This window comes from Chiloscyllium plagiosum, unplaced genomic scaffold (genome assembly GCF_037043375.1).
Source record: "Chiloscyllium plagiosum isolate Xiang-an unplaced genomic scaffold, Cpla_swu_hap1 HiC_scaffold_15, whole genome shotgun sequence".
NCBI classification, from domain to species: Eukaryota; Metazoa; Chordata; class Chondrichthyes; order Orectolobiformes; family Hemiscylliidae; genus Chiloscyllium; species Chiloscyllium plagiosum.
Window position 1 is genome coordinate 46,023,330 of NW_028270153.1, and position 14,608 is coordinate 46,037,937.

Sequence of the window (14,608 nt, forward strand, 5' to 3'; positions counted from 1 at the left end):
TGCAACCAAAAGGTCAGAGATTGTCTCCTTGGAGAAGAGTTTATGGGGAGATTTTAGAGGTATACAATATTATGACAAGCCTAGTTAGTTAAAGCAGACAGGGATAACTTCTTTCCATTAGATGTAGGCACAAGGGCTAGGGGAACACACGCAAGATTTTAGACAAGAGACAGGATGAACGACAGGAAGAACGTCATTGTCTTAGCCAGTGGTAATGACCTGGAACTCAGCTTAATGTTGGTAGATACAAAAAAAACAAAGAAATTAGATGACAATTGAAGGGATGCAGGGACTACTCAGTTGCTTAATAGGTTGCCATCATCAAATTGAAGGGCCAAATTACTTACCTCTGTACCACAAAATGGTTATATGACTGTAACCACATGAAAAGGAAAAGATTTCTGGAAGTATAAGGGTGACGTAATGGGAAATAAAGAAAAATATCAAGAATGTGAAGCTACTTTCAATACATGGCCAAAGTTACAAATTATTCTATAAATAATCGTGAATCAATGGTTGACAGAGTTAAGAACATTAAAATGAAATCTGTTTAAGTGAAAAAAAACAGTACTAGAGAAGCTAATGGGACTAAGTACAATAAAATCCTTGGATCTTAGGCACCTTAGTTTACAACAGGTATCTGCAGAAATAATGGCTGCATTTAGTTTGAACTTCTGGAATTTAAGATTCGAGGACAGTTTGTAAGGTACTTTGAGGAATGAGGAAGAAGATAGGTAACCAGAAGCCAGAAGCCAGTCAGCCTAAATTAGTGGACAAAATGCTAGTGGATATTAACAAGTATGTGATAACAGAGGACTTTAAAAAAAACATAATGATTCAGCAGAAGCAATGTCAACATGGATTTATGAAAAGGGAAAGATCAGAGTAAAAAACTCATTGGTAAATTTTCAGTAAGTTGCCCTTTTTGAACAGTTTTGATTCAATTCCACGTTTTGTAGGTTTGGTATTCAAGTGTAGCATGCTGGATATGTATTAAAATTGCTTCATGCTGATTGTGACACACAGTCAAGTGATCCAAATCAGAGCCATGATGGAACAGCATCTACTAAAATTTTTTGCTGTCCAATGTCTTCACTCATTCCACCATCATGCAGTTCATCTCCGCAACTCAAAACTGCTTTCACTCCATAGGCTACTTCCTGCCTCTTGCCACTTATCTCCCAAGTTCTTGCTATGTGCAAGGATTCAAAAGAGAGAAGCGGTGAGCAGGACGGTCAGTGATAAGCCGGAGTCAGGTGAACATTTCTTTTATCTTTAAATTTATTTTTAAAAAGTATTTCATTTACAAATAAAATAATTTGGTTATACGTAGTTTTAAAGAGTACAAAAGCAAAAGGATTCAATGTCATGAAACATCCAACAGAGCTTAAATAAAGCTTTTACATTGGTTATAAAAAGGACAAAACTGAATAATTTGAAGTTGCAGTTCTCAAGACCTCAATTAGAACATGAGAAACTGGAGGCGCTGTATTGTTGTGCAAAATTAAAAGTAATGATACTAAAGGCAATGTTAGTATGGATTAAAGATTAGTTAAGGAAAAGAAAAACTGCATGAGTATGTCTGTGGCCCTTGGCTATTTACAATCTACATTAATGAAGTGATGAAAGGTGTACAAATAATACACAAATACAAATCTAGATAAGATTAGATTCCTTACAGTGTGGAAACAGGCCCTTTGGCCCAACCAGTCCACATTGACCCTCCGAAGAGTAACACACCCAGAACCATTTCCCTCCTAACACTAACAGGTAATTTGGCATGGCCAATTCACCTGACCTGCACATCTTTGGATTGTGGGAGGAAACCCACACAGACACAGGTAGAATGTGCAAACTCCACCCAGTCACCCGAGGCTGGAATCGAACCTGGGACCCTGGTACTGAGAGGCAGCAGTGCTAACCACTGCCACCGTGCCGCCCTTAAAATGCAGCATTTTGAAATAAAGGCTATGAAGGGTTTTAAACAAGGTCAGAATACCCATTTGGAAAAATGATTTAAATCCACCATTTTAAAATCAGACACCAGGTGACTGCAGACCCCCGTGCCACGCAACCATCCAGAGGGTCCATCACTTGATCCGCATATTTTTTCTAGGTCCAGAAGTTGTCATTATGGATGGACTAGAGGTCCATGCAGCAGCAGGAAGAATTACGGAGAAAAAGTGTAGTGAGTATTAGTAGAAAGATACCCCTACTGTTGTGCTTATCACAGGCAGAGCAAGCATACAAGGCTATTTTATTTCACTTAATAAACTAGAATTGAGAATGTTCTACATTTCAGAAGGTACAAGCATCAATAACAGTTTAGTTTTTATCCAAGGAGGAGGATTAGATCAAGTAGGGCGCAAGTTACCTGAGAAAGATTTTGTTTGTGAAGTTTTCAAACCAGAAGAATTTGGTTAGAAATCTGCACGTTATTAGAACTGGAGAAAGCTGAGATGCAGATTTGGGAGAAGTTCAAGTCAGCAGATTTACAAAAGGAATCAAAATTAGAATGGTGCTGGAAAAGCACAGCAAGTCAGAGAGCATCCAACGAATGGAGGGGGGGGGGGGGGGGGAGAAAATCAATGTTTCGGGCAAAAGCCCTTCATCAGGAACGAGGCTGGGAGTCTCTGGGATGGAGAGATACATGGCGGGGGGGGGGGGGGGTAGCTGAGTGCAGTAGGTGGATGGAGGTGAGGGTGAAGCGGATAGTTCAGAGATAAGGGTGAAGCGGATAGGTGGGAAGAAAGATTGACAGATGGGACAGGTCATGAGGACAGTGCGGAGCTGGAAGATTGGAACTGGGGTAAGGTGGGGGGAGAAGGGAAATGAGGAAACCAATGAAGGCCACATTGATGCCATGAGGTTGAAGGGTCCTGAGGCAGAAGATAAGGCATTCTTCATCCAGGCGTCAAGTGGTAAGGGAATGGCGATAGAGGCGCCCAGGACCTGCATGTTCTCAGCAGAGTGGAACGGGGAGTTGAAATGTTCGGCTATGGGGTGATGGTGTTGATTGGAGCGGTGAGCGGGAGATGTTCTTTGAAGCCCTCTGCAAGTAGACAGCCTGCCTCCCCAATGTAGAAGAGACTGCATCGGGAGCAATGGATACAGTAAATGATGTGTAGAAGTGCAGGAGAAACTGATGGATGTGGAAGGCTCCTTTGGGGTCTTGAGGTGGCGGGGGGGGGGGGGGTAGGCACAGGACTCAATTACCTACAGAATCGCTGACAAGGAAATTGCCAGGAGCCAGTAAAGTAGAACCTTAAATTTGAGATGGGGATGTAACTTCTGTTGACTGGGATTTCTGCAAAGTGTGTTTGGAAATAGCTTGAAACTGTCTTTTTGCATGCGTTAAGACCATTCTAGCTGTCATATACACAGTTTTTTTAAAAAAAAAACTGCTTCTGCATTTAATCCCTAGTGTGGAAGCAGGCCATTCAGTCCATCAAGTTTACACAGACTCTCCTAACAGCATCCCACCCAGATCTACTTCCTTTACATAACCCTACATTTTTCTGGCCAATCCACCTAAACTGCACATTTTGGACCACAGGAGAAAATCAGAGCACTTGAAGGAAACCCACATAGACATGGAGATAATGTGCAAACTCCACACAGACTGACAGTCACCAGAGGATGGAATAGAGTTCTGTTCTCTCGCACTGTGAGGCAGCAGTGCTAACCACTAAGCAACTCTCAAGTCTGTTCTGAAGAAAATCTGCAGCCTCACATCTGCAGTGCTTAACCACGTTAACAAACTAAATAAAAACAAAGATCTATCAAGCCAGGTTTAATTTTGACATCAGGCTGGTCCAGGAGCACCATCAGCTGGAATGAAAAAGACGTTGTCAATCCAGGATTTGAATTTATTGAATTTGAGGGGGAATCATTGTCTCTTGAAGAAACAGATGCATGGAGATTCTGTTGTGTTTTGTGTCTATTTCATGGATTGGATTTGCAAAATGATCTTTGAATATTTCTAGGTTTAACTGAGAGCAGAAAATTTGAATGAAGGAATTAAAGCTGTATCTCAAAGAAATGATGCTGATTACCTTTTGAATTAGGAGTGAAACCTAAATTTGTGATGCCACAGCTAGATGTAGCTAAGACACAGTTAGAAATTGAATAATGACTTGAATCGAAGAAAGGGAAAGATTGAAGGGTGTTGATAAAAGAAATAGAAAGTAATCGAAGAGAAAGGAGCAACGGAATGGTAAGAGAAAGAAAGAAGAACTGAAAAGAATGCTAGAATTGGGGAAAAACTGAAATGCAAACTGTGCATAAAGGCAGGGAAGATCTAGTTTAAAAACCTTGAATTCCAGGGTCATAAACTGTACAAAACCCAGGAATCAGAATCGGAAGTGTTTAAGATTTACTTGATATGATTTTGTGAAGGAGATTTACAGGACCAAATAGCATAATCCAGCTCTATTCAAAAAGAGATCTCTTGATACAAGTTCCTTGACCATCATATTCCATTTATGTAATAATTTTTAAAAACAAATCTAGTCATAGAATGAAATTTTGCAATTGACTATATAAAATCTGCACCACCACAGAAATAATATCTAAATGATAACTATCCCAGTACTGCTTTAGATTTACTGGAGATTTGAGTTTCAAACAAAATCATAAATTCTAAGAACTAGTTGCAGACATGCAAATTTTAATTTTGTAAAAACTATTTTAACCAATAAAGTTTATCTTGCTGGCTAATAACAATGAGTTTGCATGTTAAAATAAACTGAAAGAGAATCAACACTTGAGCACAGGAAATAAGTTAACCTGTAGCTTTGTAGAAGAAGGGTCCCAAAGTGAGACATCATCCCATGTAGTGTTCTTCAGGTAGAAATCATTTGGTTCAAACTGTTTGAAATCCTGAAAGAATAATTTTTATTAAAAAATTATTCAAGTCTCACTGGAATAGTGCATTAAAATCAATAAGTGTTCATTCACTACTTTTCTGTTCCCCAAAAAAGAATAAAAATCACAATCACTTTACAAAGCAAGTAATAACATGGTATTATGACAGCATGCTCGACTTGTGTTTGTCCAGACTATTTCGACTGGTTGTTTTAGGGGTGCACCTGATGGCAAGCAGTGCCTGGTACATGCCTGGAGTAAGATATGCTCACATGGCTGCCAACTGTTGACAGTCAGGGTGCATTATAAGAGAGGTTAAAGGGAAGCAAAAACCATGCCAAATTAGGGTAGCCTGTTAACAGTTACCCAACTTGGAGCATATATTTCTGGAAAGGAAAGGGAGAATTGAATTTGATAGAATTGATTAAGTGCAACAAAATGGCATATACAATTCTTCCCTGAATAACACAGCCTGTCAGATTAAAAATGCCTTTTCAATGCAGGAGAAAAGTTTCCAGTTATTTTTATTGCCGTATACAAGATCAAGGTTCAGTCTGTTGACAAAAATGTATTTCTATTCCCAGGTCACTGAGGAGCAGGAGAGTTGACATTTCCTGATGAAGGGCTCTCCTGCTCCTCAGATGCTGCCTGACCTGCTGTCCTCTTCCCAGCATCACACACTCTACTCTGATCTCCAGCTTCTGCAGTCCTCCTTTTCACCTACTATTTTTATATAGACAGCTTTATGTAGCTTTCTCTAAAATGAGGTCACTTGCCTGTTAAATATCATAAAGCCTATATTTAGAGAAGCATTGCTGCAATTAAGGTACTAATTGTTAAAGCAAATGTTTTTGTCAATAAACTCCATTTAGTGCAGTTTTACCCTAGAGTTTAGGCTGCAGAGTAGTCAGTAAATTCCTTAAGGTGTGCATACAAATTAGCAATGAACAAGTTTAAAACCATTTATTCTGAGCTTGGGGGATAAAAACAAAAGTTGGGTTCGATTGGGTGGCTGCCTGCTCAAACCCCTACACAAAGTCATTGAAAGCATTCCATGGTTAAACAGTATAAAATTAGTACATTTGAAATATCTAGCATCAATCTCAGATCTTAATTCAGCTCCCTTGCAAATTGAGAATGAGCAAGAAACATGCACTGCAGATCAGTTTATCTTCATTCAACTCTTAAGAAGCAGTGAGTCAAAACACCTATAAATGCTGGTCTCAATGATGAGGTTTGAGTATTTTTACCAAAGATCAAAATTAATTATATAATCTGGTCACTTTGTGTGATATAGTTGGTTCAGGTTAAATTTGCACAAAGACAATTTTGAGGGGTAACGGTAAAATGACCAGACAAGCACAGAAAAACTATACTCTCCTCAAACTGACTAAAAATGTGAAAATTTACAATGAACAAAAACAGAGAGAATTATTCTGAAGACTATTTTAAAAGAAGTACTTTTGCCAAACATAGCAAAATTAAGTTACGAATTCAAGGTATGGTCTTAAAAGTCAAATGCAAATAGACCTAGTCTGTACACAGACTAGAATTAATGGACAAAGAAACATATTGCACACCAGCATGGGTTCATGATGCAGGATGGGAGTATAAAATTTGCTGACAAGGCAGCAAGGTTGAAATTTAAAAGTTTAGAAACAACAGTCAATAAGAAACAACAAGACAAATTTCAATTCTGTTCAGTATCAAAATGCAATGTGCACCCCTCAGGTGAATAAATGCAGAAAGAATGCCAGTGATCAGAGGTCTGATTTCTCATTACAAGATATCATTTAGTTACAGCTTTTGTGTAAAAGCAGCCAGGTCACCTTGTCCATATAGAAACATTAGTTTTTCTTTTGTTTGCTTTTATTACGACCAAGATCACCTGAGACCTCAATAATCCAACTTCCTTGATGGTTTCAGCCTCACTGTACTTTTTCTCTTGCCTTCCTATCCACATTTGTTGTGCCTCATACCTGCTACTCAAGTGCCTCAATGCCTCTATGGACATAGCTGCTCCAATAGGTACCCTCCTGACCTCAGCTCACTCCTAAACTGACGAATCTTTGTTCCTTTCTCTGTTCCCAACTGATTATTTATTACTTCAGGTCTCCACTGCAATTATTTTTGTTCACTCATGAGATGTGGGTATCGTGGGCTGGACCAACATTTCTCATCCTTAGTTGCCCTCAAGATGTTGGCAGTGAGCAGCCTTAAGCTGAAGTCTGAACTTGATGTAGACAGACCCACAATGCTGGTTGGGGTAAAGGTGTAGGATTTTGACCTGGCAACACTGCCACTGAGCAGTGATGGTGGAGGGAATTTGTGGGAGTGATGTCAATCAGACTGCTTAATTCAGATGGTGTCAAGCTTCAGTATTGTTGAAGCTGCATATACCCTGGCCAGTGGGGGAAGTATTCCATTACCTTCCTGACTTGTGCTTTGTAGATGGTGGACAGACCTTAGGGAATCAGGAGGTGAGTTACTTACTGCAAGAATCCTAGCCTCTGATCAGCTACAACAGTACAAAATTTAGGTGTACTCCATTCCATTCTGGTCAATGGTAACCCACTTGATGAGAAGGAATTCAGCACTGATAAAGCCATGAATGTCAAAGAGTGATAGTTATGTTCTCTTGTTGGGAAATTGTCATTGCTGGCACAAATGTTATTTGTCAGCCCAAGCGCAGATATCTTCTCGATGCTGCTGGATTTCAGCATCGTTTGTTTCCATATTCAAGTAGTAACGACAACACGCTGCACACTGTAGAATCACACGTAAAATCCCCACCAAACTCTACGATGCAGGGGAGCAGCTGAAGATAGTTGGGACTAGGGCAATAACCCAGAGCAATTCACCTGGGTTCAAGACTCACCTGCTCCAGAGGTTTTCATTAAATTAACCTGTTCAGAGATGTTAAACACCGAATTTGAAGAACTCCTGCAGCTGAGACGATTGACCAGCAACTACAACCATTTTTTTTGTGCCAAGCATAAATGCAAACAGAGCTCAACTGACAGTTACTTATGGATTTCTAGCAAGTTAGGCTGAAAACATTAGAAACCTAATCAATGTCACTCAACGTTCAAATTGTTTTCAATATGGTTTCCAGTCTGCCCAGCCACAAATTCGCAACCTGAGTAAATCCATAGTCAGATCAAATTTAAAAAAGCCTCCTAAGGCCAGAGAGATGAGCCAAAAAGCCAGTTTTGCAAATTCCAAATGGTGAAAATTTCTTATCCCTGCACAGGCAACATTATAAACTGCTACATACAACTATAGGTTCCAAACAGTAAATTCAACTATATGGAACACTTAACCTACAAAAATTACTCATTGTCTTTTAAACTTAGCAACAGTGAATTTTGCAACAGTGAATTTTACAACAGTATTTGATAAAGAAAAGAATCCCAGAATTGCTGCTTACCTCTATATGATCTTTACAATAATCCAAACCAATATCTGTAAGGATCTTTTTAACTGTTTTACGAGCCTTTCTTAGATTTGCAAGGTTGTTGACAGGAAGTTGGTACATAGTTTCTGATGGAACAATAAAAGGTACAGTATTTTCAACATTATTCGTATGATATGACTTAACTGAGCATGCTAAATCATTAGAAGTGAAAATTCTGTACTGGTAAAAAGTAACAGGTATTTACATATTAATTTTTTTTGCACTGCTCCTGCTTTCCTGACCCTTTATTAGCAGCTGTCTTCAATTTTAAAGAGTAAACTGATTCAAGAACTGGTGAACTGCACACAGTTCAGTTCAGCTCAATTACAAACGGAGTAAAGTTGTGAGTGTGCAGAGCAAAAAGCCAGACAACATATATACGTGGTGATCTTGTGGACTTCAATGTGATGGAAGCATTTTTCTACTACATCTGAAAGATAGTGACCATAGTGATGACACAATCATGCCTACAATTCAATGACTACGTTTTCTATCAGAACTGTTTAGCAATTCATTATAGCAATGCAGAGGCCAACATCTTTCTCATGAAATTCAGAAAAGTCTTCAGTCTTCTGCTACACATTGTGAGTGACTTGCAACAGTACAAGGATTTACTGCAGCATCACACTATCCAGTAACATGTGGTGGCACAATGAGAATGGAATATGTGGATCAAATTCTCAAGACGCTTATGCTTTCAAAGAGTGGAATAATAGGCAGACACAAAGCCACAGGATTATCTGCAATCTGAAAAGGTAAAAGCTCTACAGGAAGCAAAGGCTCCCAATGCTACTATTAATTTCAGTAGTGGAGATGTGGATTAATATTCTGATGCTTTAAATTATATTTTGGAATGAAAGACTATTTATGCCCAATTTTCTCTCAGATTAAATAGGTGGGATGCTAGAGACCAAATAAACCTTTTTTTGGCTCCATGCTTGAGGTTTTCGTATACCCCATCAATAATGCTGTCCTTGCAAACACAATTCAAGTGGTGACTAGAGAGAACCATCCTCATGCACCACCCTCAATTTTCGGCTTCTTGATTAGAGAATTGATTGGAAACAAAATCAGGAAAGCTAGAAACTGGCCAAGAGTTAAATACAAATTTGAATTGAAAAAAAAAGTATTCATTAGTGGAATGTCGACATTGCTGGCTGGCCAACATTTATTGCCCATCCCAATTTGCACTTGAGAAGGGGCGCCATTTAAACTAATGGGACCAGAATCACGTTATAGCCAGAGATATGGAAAGTTTGCGTTCGACAAATAGTCGAAATTCTTCCATCGGATTACAGCCTACTTGTGTTGAAGAAACACACATTACAGCAGAACTGACTGTACAGTGAAAATGTCACCTCTTATTGTGCCATTTTTGGTATAAGTACCTAGGTACAAATATTAGATACAAAAGAGAAATAAGAAAGTAGTTGCATTACTTTAGTATTTAAAAGAATAGGTTGGAGGTAAGACAGACTTAATGGATTGACAGTCAGATAAACAAAGTACTAATAAACATTACAAAGCAGTAGTTCAGCATAGGGGTTTCAAATGTAGTCTGACCACCTGAGTCAGACCAACAACAGTCCCTGCTCCAAGCTTCTAGTCTGCTCTGCACCAGCTATCAGCTGCTCGGAGGTAGGTTTCCTCGCGGACTGCTTCCCTGCGCTGGCATTGAGCGGTGGCGGAACAAATGGATGCTTGTGGACCAAGTGCCAATCAAGCAGGCTTTGTCCTGAATGCTGTCAAGCTCGAGTATTGTTGGAGCTGCATTCATCCAGGCAAGTGGAGAGTATTCCATCACACTCCCGACCTGTGCTTTGCAGATAGTGGACAGGTTTTGGGGAATTAAGAGTTACTCACCACTGTGTTCCTAGTCTCTGACCTGCTCTTATTGCCAGGTGTTCACGTGGTGAGTCCAGTTGAGTTTCTGGTCAATGATAACCCCCAGCATGTTGATTGTTGGGGGACAGTGATGGTGACACCATTGAATGTCATGGGGCAATGGCTAGATTGTCTCTTATTGGTGGTCATAGCCTATCATTTTTGTGGTGCAGATGTTACTTGCCACTTGTCAACCCAAGCCTGGATAATGTCCAGATCTTGTTGCATTTGAACATGGACTGCTTCGTATCAGAGGAATCTCAAAATGATAAACATTGGGCACAGTGAACTTCCTTCTATCGTGAGATCATTGATGAAGCAGATGAAAATGGAGAGACTAGGACACTGCCCTGCAGAGATGTCCTGGAGCTGAGATGACTGATGCCCAAATATGACTGTGCCAGATATGATTCCAGCCGACAGTGTGCCCCAACATCCGTTTCCAGTTTTACTAGGGCTCCTTGATGCAACACTGTCAAGTGCAGCCTTGATGTCAAGGGCTGTCACACTCACCTTTGGAATTCACCTCTTTTGACCATGTTTGAACCAAGGATGTAGTGAAGTCAAGGAGTTCAATGGCCATGGCAGAACCCAAACTGGGCATCACTGAGGAGGTACTGCTTGATAGCATTACTGATGATCAGTGATGGAAGGTGTTGTCAAGAGTAGACTGTTGCGGGCAGTAATTGGCAGAGTTGAAATGCTTTTTGTGTGTAGGGTATACCTGGGCAGTTTTCCACATTGTTACGTAGATGCCACTATTGTAACTGTACTAGAACAGATTGGCGAGGAGTGTCATAAGTTCAGGAACACAAACAAGCCTTCAGTACTATTGCCACAATGTTGTCAGGGCTCTTAGCCTTTGCAGTATTTAGTGCCTCCAATAGTTCCTTGGATATCATGTGGAGTGAATCGAATTGGCTGAAGACTGGTATCTGTAATGCTGGGAACCACTGGATGAGGCTGAGATGGATCATCTATTTGGCACTTCTGACAGAGGATTCCTGTGACAGCTTCAGCCTTATCTTTTGCACTGATACACTGGGCTCTTCCATCATTGAGGATGGGGATATTTGTGGAGCCACTTCCTCTGGCGAATTGTTTAATTGCCCACCACTATTCACAACTGGATGTGGCAGGACTGCAGAGTTTAGATCTGATCTGTTAATTGTGCGACCTGTTAGCTCTATCACTTGCTGCTTACGCTGTTTGGCATGCAAGTATTCCTCTTTGGTGACTTCACCAGGTTGACACCTCATTTTTCAGGTATGCCTGATGCTGCTCCTGATTTAATGGCTGAAATAAAAAAACTCCTCCAGACAATTTCTACTGCTTTAAAATAAAAAAAAAGGATAAGAATGAAATTAAAATACAACAAATAAAACTTTTTAAAGTCAGAAATAGGTGCATTCAATAGTATCAATCTGTTCATCCCTTTAATTTTGATGATTGCTTTATTTCCCTACCTCACTCGCTGTAGAGTATATACTACCAAGAATTCACTGTATTCTGTTTTGTTTCCCTTCGAACACAATTGCAACCATAAAGACACCACCATAAATCCACATTTCTTGGAAACTAAGCCCCCACTATAAAAGATCAGAAAATTACTTCTAACCATATCTAAATTCTACTTTTCCTAGTTTATTTTATTCAAATTTTGTGAATTTAATAGGTTTTGAAACAGCAGTTCTCAGTGCCACTGTCTTATTTTTTAGAACATATTGACGAATAAGTTAGTATGAGCACGGTGAAATGTATCAATGAAAGAATACATGGCACACTTTATACAGCCTCAGTCTCTGATTAGTACAAAGAATGTACCCAACATTCATGGATGTGGAGGGAAGAACAGACTCGACTAAGGCAAACAATAAAAAAGCAAATTACTGAACAGGCAAAGCATTTATAATTCTGGAGAAATCTATTTTTAGAAATTACATTATTCTGTCAAATACAAGTCTGTAGTCCTAAAATAATGTTCCCTGACCAATAAGAAATATTGTGATCGTGGAGGGGGGGGCAGGGTTGGGAGAGAGGGGGGGCAGGGGAGAGGGGGGGGGGGGGGGGGGGGGGGAAGGGGAAGGGGAGAGAGGGGGGGGGGAAGGGGAGAGGGGGGGGGGGGAGGGGAGGGGGGGGGGGGGGAAGGGGAGAGAGGGGGGGGGGGAGAAGGGGAGAGGGGGGGGGGGAGAAGGGGAGAGGGGGGGGGGGGGGAAGGGGAGAGGGGGGGGGGGGGAAGGGGAGAGGGGGGGGGGGGGGGGAAGGGGAGAGAGGGGGGGGGGGGGAAGGGGAGAGAGGGGGGGGGGGAAGGGGAGAGAGGGGGGGGAAGGGGAGAGAGGGGGGGGGAAGGGGAGAGAGGGGGGGAAGGGGAGAGAGGGGGGGAAGGGGAGAGAGGGGGGGAAGGGGAGAGAGGGGGGGGAAGGGGAGAGAGGGGGGGGAAGGGGAGAGAGGGGGGGGAAGGGGAGAGAGGGGGGGGAAGGGGAGAGAGGGGGGAAGGAGAGAGAGGGGGGGAAGGGGAGGGGGGGGGAAGGGGAGAGGGGGGGGGGGAAGGGGAGAGGGGGGGGGGGAAGGGGAGGGGGGGGGGGAAGGGGAGAGGGGGGGGGAGAAGGGGAGGGGGGGGGAGGGGAGAGGGGGGGGAAGGGGAGGGGGGGGAGGGGAGAGAGGGGGGGGAAGGGGAGAGGGGGGGGGAGGAAGGGGAGAGGGGGGGGGAAGGGGAGAGGGGGGGGGGGGAAGGGGAGAGGGGGGGGGGGAAGGGGAGGGGGGGGGGAAGGGGAGAGGGGGGGGGAGAAAGGGAGGGGGGGGAGGGGAGAGGGGGGGGAAGGGGGGGGAAGGGGAGGGGGGGGAGGGGAGAGAGGGGGGGGAAGGGGAGAGGGGGGGGGAGGAAGGGGAGAGGGGGGGGGGAAGGGGAGAGGGGGGGGGGAAGGGGAGAGAGGGGGGGGGAAGGGGAGAGAGGGGGGGGGAAGGGGAGAGAGGGGGGGGGAAGGGGAGAGAGGGGGGGGGAAGGGGAGAGAGGGGGGGGGAAGGGGAGAGAGGGGGGGGGGAAGGGGAGAGAGGGGGGGGGGAAGGGGAGAGGGGGGGGAGGAAGGGGAGAGAGGGGGGGGAAGGGGAGAGAGGGGGGGGGGAAGGGGAGAGAGGGGGGGGGGAAGGGGAGAGAGGGGGGGGGGAAGGGGAGAGGGGGGGGGGAGGAAGGGGAGAGAGGGGGGGGAAGGGGAGAGGGGGGGGGGGGGAAGGGGAGAAGGGGGGGGGGGGAAGGGGAGAGAGGGGGGGGAAGGGGAGAGAGGGGGGGGAGGGGAGAGAGGGGGGGGAGGGGAGAGAGGGGGGGGGAAGGGGAGAGAGGGGGGGGAAGGGGAGAGAGGGGGGGAAGGGGAGAGGGGGGGGGAAGGGGAGAGGGGGGGGGGAAGGGGAGAGAGGGGGGGAAGGGGAGAGAGGGGGGAAGGGGAGAGAGGGGGGGGAAGGGGAGAGAGGGGGGGGAAGGGGAGAGAGGGGGGGGAAGGGGAGAGAGGGGGGGGAAGGGGAGAGAGGGGGGGGAAGGGGAGAGAGGGGGGGGGAGGGGAGAGAGGGGGGGGGAGGGAAGGGGAGAGGGGGGGAGGGAAGGGGAGAGGGGGGGGAGGGAAGGGGAGAGGGGGGGGGAGGGAAGGGGAGAGGGGGGGGGGAGGGAAGGGGAGAGGGGGGGGGAGGGAAGGGGAGAGGGGGGGAGGGAAGGGGAGGGGGGGGGGAAGGGGAGGGGGGGGGAGGGGAAGGGGAGAGGGGGGGAGGGAAGGGGAGAGGGGGGGGAGGGAAGGGGAGAGGGGGGGGAGGGAAGGGGAGAGAGGGGGGGAAGGGGAGAGAGGGGGGGGGGGGAAGGGGAGAGGGGGGGGGGAAGGGGAGAGAGGGGGGGAGGAAGGGGAGAGAGGGGGGGGGAAGGGGAGAGGGGGGGGGGAGAAGGGGAGAGAGGGGGAAGAGGAGAGAGGGGGAAGAGGAGAGAGAAAGAAGACAATTATTACCAGCACTTCCAATTGGTTTCCGTTGCTCAAAAGCATGTGTGGGACAAGTATGATGCTAACTGCAGTGCAATAGCGAATATAATGTAGTTATGCTTCACATAAAACTTGGGCAAAGTATAAGAGACTCCTGGGGCTTCATCACAGTCCTAACAGACCTCATGACTGCTTTCTCACTAGCAGGACAACTACTGGTGATTTAACCTGAGAGACATTATACCTCAGGTGAAGGGAGAGGCTGAGAAGTAGAGCCACCGATGGTAACCTCAACAGGTGCAGGAATTGAATCCATGTTGGCATCACCCTGCACTTCAAACCAGCCAACTGAACTAACCAAACCCGCTATTTTTGGGATGCCTTTTCAAAAGCATCCTGGCAAATATTTAAGGTTACAGATAAAAAAAATCTTTATAAACAAATG

At 44.6% G+C, this 14,608-nt stretch overlaps 1 protein-coding gene across 2 annotated transcripts in view; it reads right to left on the reverse strand.

Annotated features, from left to right (window-relative positions):
• Positions 1-14,608, reverse strand: part of adnpb (activity dependent neuroprotector homeobox b) — a 48,690-nt gene that overhangs the window by 8,214 nt on the left and 25,868 nt on the right. For both annotated transcript variants that reach the window (XM_087994938.1, XM_043710248.2), the window contains exons 2-3: positions 8,297-8,409; positions 4,789-4,881 (exon numbers count right to left, since the gene is read on the reverse strand). In XM_087994938.1, the coding sequence (XP_087851064.1) occupies positions 4,789-4,881; positions 8,297-8,404 (201 nt within the window). In that variant the 5' untranslated portion in view covers positions 8,405-8,409. The remainder of the gene's footprint in view (positions 1-4,788; positions 4,882-8,296; positions 8,410-14,608) is intronic.